The sequence below is a fragment of the Cnephaeus nilssonii genome (assembly GCF_951640355.1).
Source record: "Cnephaeus nilssonii genome assembly, chromosome: 4".
Taxonomy (NCBI): domain Eukaryota; kingdom Metazoa; phylum Chordata; class Mammalia; order Chiroptera; family Vespertilionidae; genus Cnephaeus; species Cnephaeus nilssonii.
The window spans coordinates 100,390,496-100,406,444 of record NC_137075.1 but is presented as its reverse complement, the minus strand read 5'-3'; the positions used below and the strand labels follow the sequence as shown (position 1 = coordinate 100,406,444).

The 15,949-nt window shown below is 38.1% G+C and overlaps 1 protein-coding gene and 1 pseudogene across 3 annotated transcripts in view; one reads left to right on the top strand and one right to left on the bottom strand.

Annotated features, from left to right (window-relative positions):
• The window catches only part of LOC307097890 (dCTP pyrophosphatase 1-like), a 447,295-nt pseudogene that overhangs the window by 26,149 nt on the left and 405,197 nt on the right, over nucleotides 1-15,949 (bottom strand). The gene's annotated exons all lie outside the window — the stretch shown is intronic.
• Nucleotides 1-15,949, top strand: part of TRIP11 (thyroid hormone receptor interactor 11) — a 72,010-nt gene that overhangs the window by 51,156 nt on the left and 4,905 nt on the right. For both annotated transcript variants that reach the window (XM_079768114.1, XM_079768113.1), the window contains exons 17-20: nucleotides 9,304-9,385; nucleotides 11,061-11,175; nucleotides 11,573-11,689; nucleotides 14,029-14,173. In XM_079768114.1, coding sequence (XP_079624240.1) covers nucleotides 9,304-9,385; nucleotides 11,061-11,175; nucleotides 11,573-11,689; nucleotides 14,029-14,173 — 459 coding nt within the window. The remainder of the gene's footprint in view (nucleotides 1-9,303; nucleotides 9,386-11,060; nucleotides 11,176-11,572; nucleotides 11,690-14,028; nucleotides 14,174-15,949) is intronic.

Sequence of the window (15,949 nt, the reverse complement as noted above, 5' to 3'; positions counted from 1 at the left end):
ACTCATTTTAAAAAGTGATATTTTATTCAAAATGCTGATTATGTCATTGCTACCAGAAATGAGATGATTCAGTCTGGTTAAACATGAAAAGGGAGCTATTGTATATAATACCAGGATTAAAACAGTAATTGTTGATGATTTCAATCATTCTTAGAATACGTAATTGTTAGTGCCATGTACGTGTAACTGTGCTTGTGAGTTCAGGCTCTGGGTGGAAAGTATGAAGATGCCTTATCAGGCATTAAATACTTAATGACAACCAACTACTTGGCTTCATTTTTGATGCTGTGTGAGAAACTAGATAGGATTCCTTTTTCAAGGAAGTGACACAGAGCACAGGTACACCATAGGTTCATAATTTCAGACAATGGTGCACAACAGTGTTCCTAAGACAGTGCATGTTTAGTTCCTCGAGAATCCCATTAAGGGGCAGGAGCATTCCATGGGAAGGAGCTTGAGCAGAGCCCCAAACCCTTCCACGGCTTTCACCTTGACAGTGTGAGAACTTCTCTCTCGTCCCCTACCCCCTAAGAGAAAGTAACAATGAAAGAAAATCCTAAGATGATAGAGGTGCTGCTGTACTTTAATAGATAATGTTGGCTTGTCAAAGAATTAGTGCTTTCCTTCCTTTTAGAAATTATTCTTGCAACATTTTGCCTGAAAATATTCTTTTTTTTAAAAAATTTATTGATTTTTTACAGAGAGGAAGAGAGAGGGATAGAGAGTTAGAAACATCGATCAGCTGCCTCTTGCACACCCCCTACTGGGGATGTGCCCACAACCAAGGTACATGCCCTTGACCGGAATCGAACCTGGGACCCTTGAGTCCGCAGGCCGACGCTCTATCCACTGAGCCAAACCGGTTTCGGCTGAAAATATTCTTTTTCTATTCTTTTCTCCCTCCCTCCCTCCCTCCCTCCCTCCCTTCCTTCTTTTTTTTGTTTTGTGAATCCTCACCTGAGGATATTTTTCCATTGATTTTTAGAGTGTATCGAAGAGAGGAGAGAAACAGAGAGAAACATTGATGTGAGAGAGACACATCAATTGGTTGCCTCCCACACGTGCCCCTAACCGGGGCAGGGATCAAGCCTGCAACCAAGGTACGTGCTTTTGACCAGAATTGAACCTGGGGGTCAGCGCTCTATCCACTGAGCCAAACTGGCTAGGGCTGAAAGTATTCTTTTTCAATATAGTTCCAAAGACTTAATTCACATGCCACCCTATTTTTATTGATTTTTTTTTAATGAAACAGGTAGGTCAGTATCACTCATAATTATTCTGAGTTGATCAGAGTTCATAATTTCCATGGAATTGTTATTCATGAGAAAACACACACCTATGTAAACCTAGATTACAGTGGAACCATTGAAAGAAGTGTTATCTTGCTGTGTTTATGGCCAGCTTGGACGTTTTTCTTTTTCTTCTTTCACATCTTGTTCTTTACCATCATTCTTAAAATAAATTCCTGCTTAAATGAAGATGATGGAATAAAATTGAAATGGAAAGAACAAAATAGTTTTTGTTTTAATAACTATTATTCAAAAGGGTGGTGAATTTTGTGGTATACAAAGAAAAATAAGTTTTCATAAACAGTGCAAGTTTAGATTCTAGCATTGGGAAAATCTTTTAGCCTGTCTGCTAGTTTATACCCATATTTTAAAGGGCTCCATAACTGGTTGTTGTTGTTGTTTTGTTGTTGTTTTAGGGAATGTTTGATCACTGCTTTTAAAAAAAGTCTTCTATGAGTTGAGAATGGAAAATTGCCTTAGTGTTGTTGTTTTTAAAGAAAATCTAGAAGAAGGTAAAAATGAGACCCAGTAAACCTGCTGTAGAATGAAGTATAAAAACATGAGTTAAAACTACAAATATAAGAGAAGTTTACAGTATTTTTTATGGAACTACGTTTTGGGTGCTGGATGGTAGAGTTTTTATTTTAAATAAAGACATTCCGTTTTCCAGGACATGATTTATATAAGAAAACATATAATGTCCTGTTGAACATAGGCCAAATACATTCCCAGACGCTTTGTTACCCAAACCTTTTGAGGGATTTCTTTATAGATGTTTTTGGCAGAAGTGGTGATTTTAGAGGAAACATATAAGAAATACCAGATGCAGTTTTCTGAATTGCCATAAATGGTTAAAAAAGTTATTTATGACGATATAAACATCTGGGTATATACTACACAATGCCAAAATTTTAGTTGAGAAAAAAGTTTATATCAGTTAGATAAATAATTAAGCCCTTTTCAATTTAATGGTTATATTTTTACATGTGTGTTTTATTAATTCTTATAAATATAAAGGAAAAAGTTAATTATGTAGAGATGAGTGTTTTGAATTAATGTTTTGTGTATTTTCCCTCATATGTATGAATAATTCAGAACATAAATCATTTATTCCTTTTGTCCAGTGTTCTGTTCTTCCCAGCTAGTCTCCCCTCACACAGAAAAATCACTCATTTATTCATAAAAAATTCATTGTTTTCTGTTGTGTACCAAGCACTAAAATAGGCACTAGAGATACAAAGATAAGGGACAAGGGTCCTACCTTCAGAAAGTTTACTGTCAGGCAAGAAGGGGAAGGCTACATGTAATCACATACAGGCAACAAATTGTTTACAAAGGAATGAGCAATCCATTCTACTTGGTAGACGTGGTATGGAAGGGTAGGAAAGACCAGTGAAGGGTATACTTGACCTCACTTGAATGATGAATAGGTACAGCCAAGCCAACAGGGAGTTGGGGAAGAACATTCTTTTTTTGTTTTGTTTTGTTTTTTTAAATATGTTTTTATTGATTTCAGAGAGGAAGGGAGAGATAGAAACATCAGTGATCATTGATGTTTTTATGAGAGAGAATCATTGATCAGCTGCCTCCTGCACGCCCCCTACTGGGGATTGAGCCCACAACCGAGGTATATGCCCTTGACTGGAATTGAACCTGTGACCCTTCAGTCCCCAGGCCAATGCTCTATCCACTGAGCCAAGCCGGCTAGGATTGGGGAAGAACATTCTAGACGGAGGAATTCATGGGAAGCTATGTGACATAATCTGGAAACTGGCTGAAGGTCTGGTGAACTAGTAATGACTAAAGGAGAGTGTGTGTGTGTGTGTGTGTGTGTGTGTGTGTGTGTGTGTGTGTTGTGTGTGCTAGTGGACAGAGGTGGAAGTGGGTTGCTATGTGAAGAAATAATCTTAAGTGTGGATCAAAACACAAATTGTAAACTGAGGCCCAAATTATAATATGAAAGAGCAAATAGGACTGAGTAGAGACTATGGTGAATTGGAGAGTTTCTTAGAGGGGGCAGAAAATGCTCAGCTCCACTCAGCTGTTGCCGGGCAGGAATGTGGGCCCAATGTTGGTAGATCTTCAGCTCTTTCAAGAGACACCGGACATGTAGACTTTAATGTGAAATATTTCATTTTTTTTATTGTGACACCTAATTCAATTTTTTCTAAAAACCCTGTGTTGGCTGAACATAACCTTTTGGGGTCAGAGTTACTCTGTACTGATTTGCAACAGGGGGCTTTCAGGAATGAGGTGAGGTCCAGTCTGCGGCTTAGAAAGCCTTTTGTCATTGGTATATTTTCTATAGTGATAATGATATTCAGTAAGTGGCAAGATTATTATAATGACTTTACTTTTTGTGGACAAAATTGCCTTCCTTTTTGGGGGACATAGCTGGGCTGTGTAAAGCTTTATAAATTAAATATAATTTGACTCACATTTAAAAAAATGTTTGTTTTGATATGGAAAGTGCTGTACAAAATATCAGATTTCATACTGAAAGATTGTAGAGAGAATAAATTTGATCTGGTCACATTAAATATTTATATAAAATATCTTTCAAATGCACATAGTAACTCTAATTTAACTGTACAAATAATCCAGTAGACCTCAACTTTGCTATTTCAGTTAAATTACTGATTCTGATCTAGTAATAATTATAATTATGGAACAAGAAAATATTCAGCATGTACTCTACCCCTTAAAATTCTGTCGGATATGTTGACAGAATTGAGTTAAAAGACAAAGCAAACTGTCTTCAAATATAAATAAATTATAAAATGCCCTTTAATTTTTTTTTTTTTTAATCCTCACTGGAGGACACACTTTAAAGAAAGGTGGTGGTGGGGGAGAGAAACATCAATCGGTTGCCCTCTGTATACACCCCTACTGAGGATTGAACCCACAACCCAAGTATGTGCCCCTGCAAGGAATCGAACCGTCTACCTTTCAGTGCATGGGATTGACGCTCCAACCAACTGAGCCACTCTGGCCAAGCTTTTAAAAATATTATTTGGTGCTATAATGAAAATGATCTTGGATAAGTTGAAATTCTGTAATAAGAAAGCATCTAATTGCTAGCTTTTGCTTTGATTATATTTAATTAAATGAAGAGGTAAATTTTCTTATATCAGCTTTAATGTATTAAATTTAAATTTATTTTTTAGGTAGCCAGTGCAAGTAAGACACAAGACCCAGTTTATTTACTGAAATATCTATAAGTAGAATAATCTTTTTAACATTTTTTCTTCCTTCTTTTGATTCCTTTGCCTTGGTTTGTAAAGATGACAAGGCAAAATGGAGGGAAAATATCAATGTTAATGTTAACCAAAGTGATACATATTATTGGACAGAGGTGGAAGTGGGTTGGTTAGGGCTAGATTGAGAGATGATATTTTATGAAATCAGATGAATGAGTACTTATGCTTTATATAGTACTTTTCTGTTTAGAAAAGTCACATTTAATCACTCAGACTCTCTAAAAATCCTTGGAGATAAACATGCTCTTTTTATAAAATAGGCAACAAACTCTGACCCTGGTGACAGAACCATGATTCATACCCAAGTCTTGTGACAGGACCATAATTCATATGCAAGTCTTCTGATTCTCAAGTCCTTCTCCAACCACCATTCTCTTCTAAGTCAGGTGACTGTTAACACTGACTTGAGTCTAGTCCAAGAGAGCTTACTCATGAAGTAGCCAAATGACTTTGTGACTTAATTTTATGATGTTCTCTGAAGACGGTGTTACAGTGCAGTGTTACTAATCATAAGTAAAACGTAAAGTTATGATGTACTAATCTTTTGTAGTCAATTGCATTTTGTGTTCAGTTTTGATTAAATCAAGTGGTGAAGGTCCTGGTGCCATCTCTAGGCATTATCGAGAAGAGGCTCTGATGTGGCAGGTTTTAGGATGTCATCTTTTCAGAGTAACTCTCCCCTAAACTAGACTAAATCTTAGACTAAAACTAGACTATTGCTCAACCTTAAAGTGTACCTATTGCCTTCTCTCTCTCTCTCTCTCTCTCTCTCTCTCTCTCTCTCTCTCTCTCTCTCTCTCTCTCTTTTTAACTTCCAAAGTATTTTTTTGGCATGTTAGATTATTTCACAGGGATATTGTATTTGGCTAAAAACCCATTTCTGAATAACCATGTTTTTGCCTGCCCATATAAATACAGTTCTGATTTCAAACTGTGGTTTGAATTAGTGTTCAGTTTTTGTGGAGAAATATTCAGAATCTCTGATGGGAGGAGAGCAGGGTGCCTGGAGAGAAAGACAGTCTGTAGGGACCCTGAAGTCTGTGCTTTTCTAAACCTTTTCTAAACTTTTCCTAGTTCATGCCAACCTTCCAACCTCTTCCCCCAAATTCTGAAGTTTTTATCTGGACTCAAATATCAGAACACATTTAAACTACTGCTTAGATATAAGTAGTATGCCTACAAGGAGGTACATGCCTACAAGGAGGTGCAGTTATCAGTTCTCCGTCACATTAGCTCCGGACTAGCTTGGATTCTCATAGTGAGTGTAAGAAATGTTTACCCTGATATTTTGGCCTTAAGGACGTTTTGACCCTACCTTTCAGAACACCGATTTTATCAATTTTATATTAATACTAGAGGCCCAGTGCATGATTAAATCATGCACATGTAGGGTCCCCTACATGCTTTCGCTTTCGATCACGGGGTTGCTGGGTGCCTGTCTGCTGGTGCACCAGGCCTTTCAGAAGCCTCCGGCGCGGCGAAGGCTTCTGAAAGGCCTGGTGCCGGAGCCGACAGGTACACAGCTCCCACGCTTTCGCTTTTGATCGCGGGGGAGCTGGGTGCCTGTCCGCTGGTGCACCAGGCCTTTCAGAAGCCTCCGGCGCGGCAGAGTCTTCTGAAAGGCCTGGTGCCGGAGCGGACAGGCACCCAGCTCCCCCGCTTTTGATGGTCCGTGGCTGGACGTGAGCTCGATGCCCCAGAGGCCCCTTCTGTGCCACAACACAGCCATGGCGCAGACGCTGAGCTCGCGCCGCCGCTGGCGACACGAGCTCAGCGTCCCGCCAGCCCAATCAGCCACCCCGGCCACCCCGAGTCCCGCCCCCCTGCGCCTCCTGACAAATCATGGGCATAGCGAAGGTACGGTCAATTTGCATATTTGTCTGTTATTAGGTAGGATTAATGAATTTTCATTAAGAAAAAATTATTGACAAACTCTTAAGACAATTTCTTAATTTCTTGATCAGTTTTTCATAGAGCAAAGTTATATTTTTCTAATTTTCCTCGAATCAGCTCTTTGCTTTACGAATTTTACTCTGAATATGTCTATCATTCAGTTTTATCTTTTCTTTTTAAATAAGAGACAGTATGTATAGTGGTTATATCCTGGTTATTCTCCAAAGCAGTGCTGTCCAAAAATAATGCAAGCCACATGTATAATTTTAAATTTCTTAGTAACCACATTAAAAAGGTAATTAATTTTAGTACTATATTTTATATAACCCAATATGTCAGGAATATCATTTGATATGTAATCAATATAAAAATTATTAATTTTAGAAGAAAGTAGATAGGAGAAGGGAATCCTGGAGAGGAAGGAAGGGTAGGGTCAGGAGAAGTTTAATCTTTTCTCTGCTACCACTCTTCACCTTGGGGAGGAGAGAAAGCAAAGACTGTGCCCATCTTGACTCTGGCTCTGACTTTAGCTCGTGAGCGGAATGGTTAATTCACAATGGTTAAGCTACTTGCTGTTTTTCCTCTGAATAGCTGAGAGTTCTATTTATATTCAGAATGTAGTACTAGAAAAGCGCAAAGAACACCATGTGTTCATAGTACATATGTGCACATTAAGAATCTAAAATGTCTTTTACTGGCTCCAACTTTAATAGCAGTCTTGTGTTTTCTCTCTCTCTCTTTCTCGCTCTCGCTCTCTCTCCCCCCCCCCACCCCCCCAAGATTAAATTTCTTACTGGAAAGAAAGAAAACTGTAGTAAATTTTCCAAACACAAGCCTCACTTTTATAATATGGTTATGGCAACCATCTCTATTTTGGTAAAGTTAGCCTATTATATGAATTACATTTTGCAATTTAGATTTTTGCAATTTAGAAAACCCATAAGACATTGCAAACAGTTAAACTGGATATTTTCTATATATATTTAGTACTATATGTAAGTCTGAATTTTAGTCATTGTCCCGACAGATGAAAACAGAAAGCAAATGGACTTGGCTCAATCTGTAAGTTCAGAGGAAACTTGTTTGAGGAAGTGACCGAGGAACTAAGATGTGAAGGGTGGCTAGGGGGTTAATAGGTAGTGCCAATGGAAAAGAGCTTTTCAGGCAGACAAAAAAATCATGTACAGAAGTCTTGCAGTGGGCGTTGAAAGTCCAGAATAAGCCATATTTTTAAAAAAATATATATATTTTATTGATTTCAGAGAGGAAGGGAGAGGAAGAGAGAGATACAAACATCAATGATGAGAGAGAATCATTGATTGGCTGCCTCCTGCACATTCCACACTGAAGATCGAGCCTGAAGCCTGGGCATATGTGCCCTGGCTGGGAATCGAACTATGACCTCCTGGTCCATAGGCTGATGCTCAACCACTGAGCCATGCTGGCCGGGCTAAACCATACTTTTATAGTCAATAGATTTTCAACAGGAGTGCCAAAAGAATAGTTTTCAAGGTATGGTACTAAGACAACTGGATTTCCATATACATAAGAACAAAGTTGAACCACTGCCTTACACCATGCACATAAAATAACTCAAAATGGGTCATAGACCTACATTTTAGTGTTAAAACTGTAAAGGTCTTAGAACAAAACATAGTACTAAATCTTTGTGATGTTGAGTCAGGCAACAGTTTCTTCACTATGACACGGAAAGCACAAGCAACAAAAAAAATTAATTGGGAGTTCAGCAAAACTAAAAACTTTTGTACTTCAAGTGATACCATCCAGAAAGTGAAATGACAAGACAGCCCATAGAGTGGGAGAAAATATTTGCAAGTCATATCTCTGGTAAGGGAACTTGTATCCAGCTACTACTAGGAAAATGCAGCATAACTCAAAGAGGTTTGTGGAAAGAGGTCAGAATGTAGTGTGTGGATGTGTCTCTTAATTTGAAAAATGGAGCTCTGTGGCAAAGCAGTCTTCATTTCTTTCAGAATGAAATTTGTAATGTAGCTTGAGGTTAATAAGCATCTCCTTCAGCTCAAACTGTTCATTTCTGAGGTAATAGGTGTAAACTCCATGGGTTTGGCTGAGAGTTCCTTAGTCTAGGAATTTTTGGCCCTATGGCATGGTTGGATTTATGAACAGAGTATTGTTTCCTGTTGAAATTCTAGACTTTGCTTTTAATACTGCTCAAATTTGAACTATTCCACCAACATTTTACAGATTCTGCTTTCTTTTAAAATAAGAATTTGAAAATAAAAGAGTCCAAACATCCTTCTGAGTCAGTCATAAATTATAGTATCTTGATTAGTATGTTAGAACCAGTGATATGAATTGTATTTTGCAATTTTTTTAACCCCAGAATTTGCCCTATCAGCTACATCCCGAGCTGTGGTCTTAGTTGTGTTAGATACTTTTCGTAGCTCGCAAAAAGCAGAGTCTAGCCAGGAAAATGGAAAAAGAAAAATCTAAAATTGTCCTTTCCATTTCTTCCCATTAATGAGGGCTCTGGAAATGTTTCCTGCAAGGAAGCAGTGGGGAAAATCTCTTCTTTGCTGTTAAGCTTCTGAAGCAAAGGAAAATCGTTTTTGATTTTTCTTTTTTCTACTAAAGAATTGATTATTTTATTGGGGGTAAACTGTGGAGTAAATTCATACCCTAGCTTCCAGGTAGATTCTGTACCAGCAAACCTAGTCCACTAAACCAAAGAAGAGATGAAATGGAAGTAATTGAATAGTCCTAATTTGAATAAGTACAAATATTCAGAGTTCACAGCAACGATGTCTTAAATCTCATTACATATTCACCCAGATTGTTTTAATCAGTTAATGACTATCTTTATTCACGTTTTAAAACAGATGAGCTCCGACAAGAAATGCTGGATGATGTACAAAAGAAATTGATGAACTTAGTAAACAGCACAGAAGGAAAAGTAGACAAGTATGCTCTGCCTTTTTACTTTTACGTATTTTATGAAGACTCCTTTTATGGTAAAACTTCTACATGTAGATGTGTATATGTAACTAGAGGCCCAGTGCATGAAAATTCATGCACTGGAGATAGGGTCCCTCAGCCTGGCCTGCCCCCTCACAGTCCGGGAGCCCTCAGGGGTGGGAGGTAACCTGGCAATCAGGGGAAGGCAATGCCCCCATCACACCTCTGCTGCTGCCACTGCCGGCAGCACAAACCTTGGCTGGTCCTGGTTACCTGAGCCTCGGGAGGCCCTGGGCGGCTGGGCAGCCGACATCCAAGGCTTGCCTGTGCCTCGGGCATTGGCTGGGCAGCTGCCATTTGAGGCTTGCCTGCGCCTGGGGCCGGCCCTGGGAGGCTGGGGGACTGAGGGCGGGTCTGGCCACACCGGCCCCTCCCTCCGGCGGGGCTGAAAGGACTGGGGATCTCCACCGGGGCTGAGGGGACTGGGCGCCGCCATCTTGTGGCTATGGTCGCCAGCATCTTTGTGGCATCAATTTTCATATTCCCTCTTTATTAGATAGGATTGGGTTTTTAAAAAAATCTTTTCTTTTTCTTATACAGTGATGAGATATAGGTAGTTTTAATGAGACAGTAAAACAGTTTTTCTTCTCTTGGCTTTTATTTATTTTTCTTAGAATATGTTTTTATTGATTTAAGAGAGAGAGATTGAAATACCAATGAGAAACATCATTTGGCTGCCTCCTGCATGCCCCTCACTGGGGATTGAGAGTGTAACCCGGGCATGTGCTCTGACCAGGAATCAAACCATGACTTCCTGGTTCATAGGTTGATGCTCAGCCACTGAACCATGCTGACTGGACTTCTCTTGGCTTTTAAATAGATTTTTCCAGCTCAAATTCTTTTTCTTAAAACTATATGGAAAAGTTAAAACAGTACCATACTTAGAAAATAAAAAGTTTATTCTTACCATTCTTTTAAAGAGAGGAAGGGAAGGAAAGAGAGAAAAAGAAACATTGATAGCTGCCTCCTGCACACCCTCTCCTGGGGATCGAGCCCGAAACCTGAGCATATGCCCTGACCAAGAATCGTCTCATGCAATCTTTTGGTGCATGGGATGACACCCTGAGCCACACCAGTCAGGGCTTTTTTGCTCTTTTTACTGTTCTTAAATGAACATATTTTGCTCAAATGTATTAGATCTGAAATCTAAGTATATATGTAGTATATCATTAAAATTTTAAATATTTCCACATTATTAGCAAATTTTTAATAAGTGTGAATGGGAAATATAAGCATAGCCATGAAGCACATGAACTGTCATCACCATTTAAGGTGGGGTGGGAAAATTTGAAGTGTCTCCTTAAGGTTGACATCAATGCAGATAGACACTGAGTATTACTAATGGTCACCATCTCAGTTGATTGTTTGGTTGAAGAAAGTGGTTTCATCATAAGTGATGTTTTCTGGGTATACGTTTGGGTTGTTTGAAATATTCTTAATTAGACAAATCAAAAATTTTTAAATGTTACTTTAAAATATGCTTAATGTTTTTTATAATTAAGTATTGTTTAAGTCTAATTAAATATTTATATGTTTAGCACGTATTTATTATTTCGCTACACTAAATATTCGGGAGAGCTTGTAGAGTAAGCTTGAGCTGTTTCTGCCTTCATTTTCATAGAATCCTAATGAGAAACCTCTTCATTGGACATTTCCACACACCAAAGAACCAGCGTCATGAAGTGTTACGATTAATGGGAAGCGTTCTGGGTGTCAAAAGGGAGGATATGGAGCAGGTAACTGAATAATAAAAGCCTTTCTGAATACATTTATAACTAAAGTAGTGGCATCATATAAAGTTTTCTTTTACTGTATATTATATAACTTTTCCTGAATACAATTTTCTTAATAATTTGAAAATGGAATAATTTCATACTACAGTGAAGGGGTGGACTTGTGCAATTTGTATAATATCAGTTTAAATATTTTATAACTTATATGCCACCCCTCTTATCAGAATGCTGAAATTTTGATAGTTCTCAACTTTTATTCAAGATAGTGTTTGGGAAGACATTTCATTGTATTTGTAGCCTCTCTCACTAAGAAACATTTGCTAAGAATTGGACTTGAAATACAGTTATTTTTTCTTTTCTTGTACTGATAATACTCTTCTGTTTTAAAATAATTTTTCAGTTGTTGAATGAAGATCAGGGCGGAGTTACCAGATGGATGACTGGGTGGCTTGGAGGAGGATCAAAAAGTGTCCCCAACACACCTCTGAGACCAAATCAGCAATCTGTGTTTAATAGTGTAAGAGCTGACTTTATTTTTGCTGAATATGAATAGTCAAATGTTAGTACATCACATTCATTGGCAAAAATCAGATTTCTCTTTTAGGTGATTTTATACAGCCCTTTTATTTTGAAGTTGTAGAAACTGAGATCCAGAGATGTAACTAGCTTAAGGATAATAAGCCAGGTATAATAAATTTACTACATATAGGTTTTATTTTAATATCTTATTATTTGTATAATACTTTTACTTTTCAAAGTATTATTCCTTTATTTGTATTTGATCATAATGCTATAGACACACAGTCATTTGTCTTACTACTAAATTATGAGATTCTTAAAGATGGAAGCTTTCTTTTATGCATGTATGTATCTACTTAGTCATTGAGTCAATGAGTAGTACTTATTTAGCACCTGCTGTGTACCCAACTATTCTAAGCATTGAGAATGTTAAGCATTGGGGATGCAGCAGCACACCAGATACAGTGCCTCCCTCGCCGAACTTCCTCTGGTTGGAGGAGGCAGATAGTTAATAAACACGAAAAATAGTGCCTGTCATGTAGTAGGCTGATTGAATTGCTTAACACCGTGAGTTAGAATGTGGAGTTTATTTCTCTATATTTTTTTTTTTTTAATGAAGAGAAACTGAGGATAGGTGATCTACCCACCACTCGATAAAGATAAAACCCATTTTAAATGGGATGGACTGAAGTTTAAAGGAAAGGTCTACACTACATGATTTTAATCTAATAAAGTTACTAGTGAGCTTTTGTATATTCATTGATTGTGTGTTACTTTAGAAGAATGAGTTTAACATTTGTTTTCTGTCAATACAAGTTTTCATGTGTATGTAAACAGTTATTAAAATGATTTAAGAAATCTAAGTGTTAACAGGTGACTAATTCTAACCATATGTTTGTGAAGTGTTGTCATCAAAAATTATTATGTTTAAGTTTTTACTTGATACCTCTGTCACTGAAGTGCTAACACTTTTTTTTTTCCTGAACCCAGGAAAAGATAATTGCTCACATATATATTATGGCTACAAATGCCAGGCCCCATTTTAAGTACTTCTCATGTTTTATTTTTCCCAACAACTCATATGCACCATCACTAAAACTCACTTTTCAGGTGAGAAACAGGCCTGTTAAATGCATCTAGAGTAAGCTTGAGCTGAGACTACACTGACAGTTAAATGGCAGAGACTCAGGATTTGAACACATTCTGGCTCCTGAGAATATATGATTCACAGTAACTGCCCTCTGAAATAATTACAATATTACCATACTAAACCTCCACCCAACTTTCACTAAGTCAATAGTGATCCACTTATTATTCTCATAGCATCCAGTTTTATGTGCAGAATGACATATATCCATTTGCACAACTGCCACAAAAACTGTTAGGTGACATGTTCACTCTTAATGGAGTTGTACTAGAACTATCTACTTACTGTTATCTGGAAGTTACTAGAGTAATTACAATGTCTCCACAAACATTTTAAAACTACATCCCCTCCTAAGCCTCAGTTAATATTAATAGTCTACTTATTACGAGACCAGTTTTTCTGATCTCTTCCCCTCTAAGAACTAGGAATTATAATTTTATGTGTCTCAGGCATGAAACAGTTCTGGCCACCGATACAGGCATCAAGCTAGGATGAACTAAGGACTGTACATCTGCCTTGCCCCTGATTGATATAAGAGCAACACCACCAATCAGGTGTCTCCTTGCTCATTGCCAGGGGGTTAAAAGTGCTAGCATTTTAATTATTCATAAAGCTTATAAAGAAACGAGAGGCCCAGTGCACGGATTCGGGCACATTGAAAGGAAATTAATTAGGTGGTCAGCGGGGCCGGACTGCGTGAAACGGGCCGGACACGCCCTGGAGCCAACCTCCCGCAGTCCCTCCCTGGCTGGCTGCACTTGGGGTGGCGCCGGGGCTTGAAGGGCGTCTGCGGAGTGAGCGGGGTCCCTCTGGCAGGTGGGGTCCCTCAGCCTGGCTTGCAGGGATCGGGCCAAAACCGGCAGTCCGACATCCCCCCGAGGGGTCCCGGAGTGAGAGAGGGCACTCTGCAAAGTTGCTGTCGCTCAGCAGCTCCTGTGTTGAGCATCTGCCCCCTGGTGGTCATTGTGCATCATAGCTACCGGCCAGTCGGCTGGTCACTTAGGCTTTTAGATAGATAGATAGATAGATAGATAGATAGATAGATAGATAGATAGATAGATAGATAGATACATGATTCAGATGGCATGGTTAGTTTTTAATATTTAATTAGAATACCTGGTATATTTTCTGAGTTGTAGCGAATACAATTTTAATATCTGCCTAATATGACTGAAATATTTTTTTCTTAGTCTTTTTCAGAACTTTTTGTTAAATTTCTGGAAACAGAATCTCATCCATCTATTCCACCACCAAAGCTTTCTGTTCATGATATGAAACCGCTAGACTCACCAAGAAGGAGAAAACTAGATATAAATGTACCGGAAAGTTTTAAAGGTAAAACCAGATATTTATTTATTCAATTTAAGAAATGAAATGTGTAAGTTTTGATGTTTTATAGTGATATTAACTAAATTTTTAATGTTTTTAAAAATGTGCAGTGACTACTTCTAAAATTCCAGTAAGACATTATATTTTGGCTTCATATATTCTTGTGGTAACCTGATATTTAATTGGCTTAATTTAAAAAATATGTAATATTTTTCCTTTGTAAATTGGTATCATTGTTTCTCTCTGTATAAGCCACTTTGAATTATTCTTTTTGGAAAAGGTGATTAAATGGTAAGCCTTTGTTTGGGCACCTGTTTTCCTTTCGCACTCATGGTACTTATTTCTAATCAGAGAAGTGTAGTTTACAGTTAGAGAAAGTTTTTTTTTTCCCCTGTGAAAATCTGTTATGCTCAATACCCCAACCTTGGTATGTTAATATTTATAAGAGTAGTTTAATAAACTGGCTTAGATATCCAAGAATGTTAGGAAGCATTCTTATACAATGAAAGATGTGCCTAGAAGCAAGTAGTTTGGTGGTACCACAGTATGTGTTATATATACACCCACACACATACATACACACACACACACACACGTACATATATATACATATACATATATATATATATATATACATAAATTATAAATATATATATAAAATCCTTGTCTGAGGATATTTTTCCCATTGATTTTCAGAGAGAATGAAAGGGAAAAAGGGAGCAGGGTGGGGCGGGGGTAGAGAGAGAGAGAGACAGACATCAATTGGTTGCCTCCTGCAGGGCCCCTGGGATAGAGCCCGCAACTGAGGTATGTGCCCTTGACCAGGAATTGAACCCGCAGTTCTTTGGTCCATTGGCTGACACTCTAACCACCTAGCCAAACTGGCCAGGGCTGTGTACATAATTTTTTATTCCACTAATTTATAAGTGTCTTATTTATATTCATATCCCCTATATTACCATGCAGTAAAATTTCTTGAGTTGAAATTTAAATATATCCTCTAAACTACAAAAAGATTATTTATTGTAAGGTCTCTTTTTTCCCCTGAAATCTTTATATTTTAATTCAAACTAACATGTTTGCTAGTGGAACTGTAAAGGTACACATCTATAATAATAAAAGCGTAATAATGCTAATTAAACCAGACAGCTGAACAACCCTCTGGATGTCCTTCTAGACGAAGCCGCGGTGGTGGGGGCTGAGGCAGAGGCGGTTAGGGGCAATCAGGCAGGCAGGCAGGCAGAGTGGTTAAGGGCGATAAGGCAGTTAGGGGTGATCAGGCAGGCAGAGGTGGTTAGAGGCAATGAGGCAGGCAGTAAGAGTGGTTAGGGGTGATCAGGCAGTCGGACATCCCCTGAGGGTCCTGGATTGCGAGAGGGTGCAGGCCAGGTTGAAGGAGCCCCTCCCTACTCCCCCCCCCCTCCCCGTGCATGAATTTCATGCACTGGGCCTCTAGTATGTTATAATTATATCACATGTCAGATACTACATTTTGAATAAGATATTAAATAATTTATATTTTGAAAATTTAAAAACTTGCTTAGTCATTTAGACAAATAGTTATATTTTCTTCAACTTTTAGAGAAAGAGGAAGTAGTAAAATTTATTTGTTGTTTAGATAAAAGTTTTGGCTGCTAAATTTAGTGAAAAGTCTTAATTTTAACAGATGTAGACTATACTAAAAATACTTTTTCTTGTTACACTAGGTTGTAACATCTTAAAGAGGATTCCAAAATTCATTATGGCAGGCTCTCTCTCTCTTTTACCCCTTCTCCCCTCAGT